The 2297-nt window shown below is 37.7% G+C and overlaps 1 protein-coding gene across 1 annotated transcript in view; it reads left to right on the top strand. All coding sequences in view use genetic code 11, as the record gives it.

Moving 5' to 3' along the window:
- Window positions 1–460: 460 nt before the first annotated feature.
- Window positions 461–2297, top strand: part of EGR_03319 (hypothetical protein) — a gene marked incomplete at both ends in the record, with an annotated part of 4601 nt that continues 2764 nt past the window's right edge. The window contains one exon of the mRNA XM_024492568.1: window positions 461–620. Within this exon, the coding sequence (XP_024352969.1) occupies window positions 461–620 (160 nt within the window). The remainder of the gene's footprint in view (window positions 621–2297) is intronic.

Here is a 2297-nt window from a genome sequence, read left to right as displayed (position 1 = left end):
ATCAGCATGACAGCGGTCCGCCTGTCACGTCAAACCCACCACCCTTGATCACTCCATTGCCAGAAGGCCACGCCTTGCGTGTGTGGGCGCACGGCAATTGTAAATATAGAAAAGAGACGTGGTAAGGGACAGCCTTGTCGTTTCAAGAGACTGGAACTTTCTAACAAGTGGAATTCACGTGTGGATGATTAAGTAGTTATTGTAACAAAATTAAATTAGTTAACTAACTAAAACAAGAATCCAGCAAACTTACCTAATCGCATTAGGACATGAAAATAAAATGAAATTTTAATTGTGTTTGACTAGTTCATATTTTGCTTCCTTTATCGGGACGGGTGCAATATCTTAGTAGTAATCAGATATTTTCCTACACTTGAAGGTAAAGTAATCACTTTTGTGAAAGAATTTTTTGTTGAGACTACGAAATTAGCTTAAATTTTATGTTCTTCAGCAAGAAAAAATGAAAAGCACAATCTGTAAGCAAAATTATCAAGCAAAAGTTGACTTCAATGCAGTTATCCCAGAATTTAAGCAAATATTCAACCTAAATTTGAAAATATTTAAGCTAATAAGAAAACCACAATCAGGTCCAGGGTTCCTCATCAACTCCCACAGAGGAGGTCAGATTTCTCCTGATAAAAAGACTTAAAAAGCCTCTTAAGGTCAAGGAATAAACGAAACTCTTTTGAGGTTTAAAAGAAACTAGGTCACACGGATACAAATGTGCATATACATATTTAAGAAGGCATGTAGATTTTGAGGGAAATTTATTTGCCTTTATTCAGCAATTGTATAAAAATCCATGAGAATTAAAAAGACCCCAAAAGGGACTTTAAAAAATAAGTACCAAAAAAGTCAGGCAAGCAAATAAATTTTGTTGTTTTCTTGCAATATTATAAACTATAAAAAGTTAATCACCACCTTAGTTTAATCTAACTAGCAATTTCAGATGTTACCTTCGGATTGCCGAAAGTGAAAGTGAAAGAAAACTCCTAATGGAATGTAAATCAAGACCTTTACGAAGCGTAAGGTTTTACATAAGGATTGCTTTCTACCATCTCAACTTAAGGGTAAATATTCTCAAGGGTCAGATTTACATCATAAGGTCATGCGTAGGCACTCGATATTTGCTGAGTGGTCAAAAATCCGACAGAGTGACTGCTACCTACGCTTTAAACGATGTCCTTTCACGAGTTCTTGTTGCAATGTAAATCCTATAACTGTTGAAGCTTTTCCGCTTTCCTCCTATTCATAGATGCGTAAATATTATTTTTTGGATGCTTCATTTGCTGACATTAAGGCGGGTTATCAGCTTCTTTTTCAAATGATGAAGGGCACATATATAAAATGAATGCTTGACGAAAACCCTTTTTAAAGCAAAGCGATCATTGCGCACCCCTAAAGGCAAAGTGAAAGAGCCAATTTTATGGCAGTAATTAACTGACGCCCAGGCAAGGACTTAAAAGGCAAACTTTATGGCAGGCAGCTCGGACAATCTACAACTGATCGAAATCTTGAATCGGATAGAAATTCGCATTTACCACAAAGTATTAAATCATAAAATGCTTATATAAAGCATTCTTTAGCTGAGGTCTGTCTCGGATAAAAATTGTGTCGCCACCCTCCAGACGAATCATTATTCTGGTAATTTTTCAGTCAGTTAAACCGTCAACCAAGAATTAAAACAACGTATTGTTTAACTTGAATTTAACCATTTTATTTGGGCACGATTTCGCTCACCCAATTACTATATTAATGACTAGGGACCCACACATCACATGTGTGCAGCTGAAAATGTCGGTTCCTCGCAATCATCCTCGACCGTGTCCGCTTAACTAAGCGGACCTTTTGCAGTCCCTGTGGTTTCAACCACAATTTTTGGTTCCATTGAGCCGAAGTTATGTTAATTTGTTTAAAGTTATTCAACAACACCTCCAGAGAGGAAGGGAGCCCCACGGGAGGAATAAGTGGCCTTCAAAATGGGGTCAAATTTGCTCATTTTTCTTCCACATTTTGTGTACTTAAAGTTGGTGGGTAAAAAAGGGGATACGAAATTTTCGCTCGCTCTAGTTCTTAGGTTGTCTTTTCTTCGATCTTCGTTGTTAAAAAACTTCACACAACTTTTAAGTGAACGAAACCAAATCACCAACGTGTCTCGTCCAAATCACACGAAACGTTAATGATGCAGCGTTTGTTATCTGGCCGATTTGATTGAAAGCACTTGTCCGGTGGGAATTTCCTTACAGCCATCCCGGATTCCGAAAGGAAATCCTCCTCCTCCTCCTCCTCCTCCTCCT

This window comes from Echinococcus granulosus (genome assembly GCF_000524195.1).
Source record: "Echinococcus granulosus chromosome Unknown EG_S00017, whole genome shotgun sequence".
In the NCBI taxonomy this organism is placed as follows: Eukaryota; Metazoa; Platyhelminthes; class Cestoda; order Cyclophyllidea; family Taeniidae; genus Echinococcus; species Echinococcus granulosus.
The sequence above is the reverse complement of the archived record's forward strand: the minus strand, read 5'-3'. Positions and strand labels throughout refer to the sequence as shown.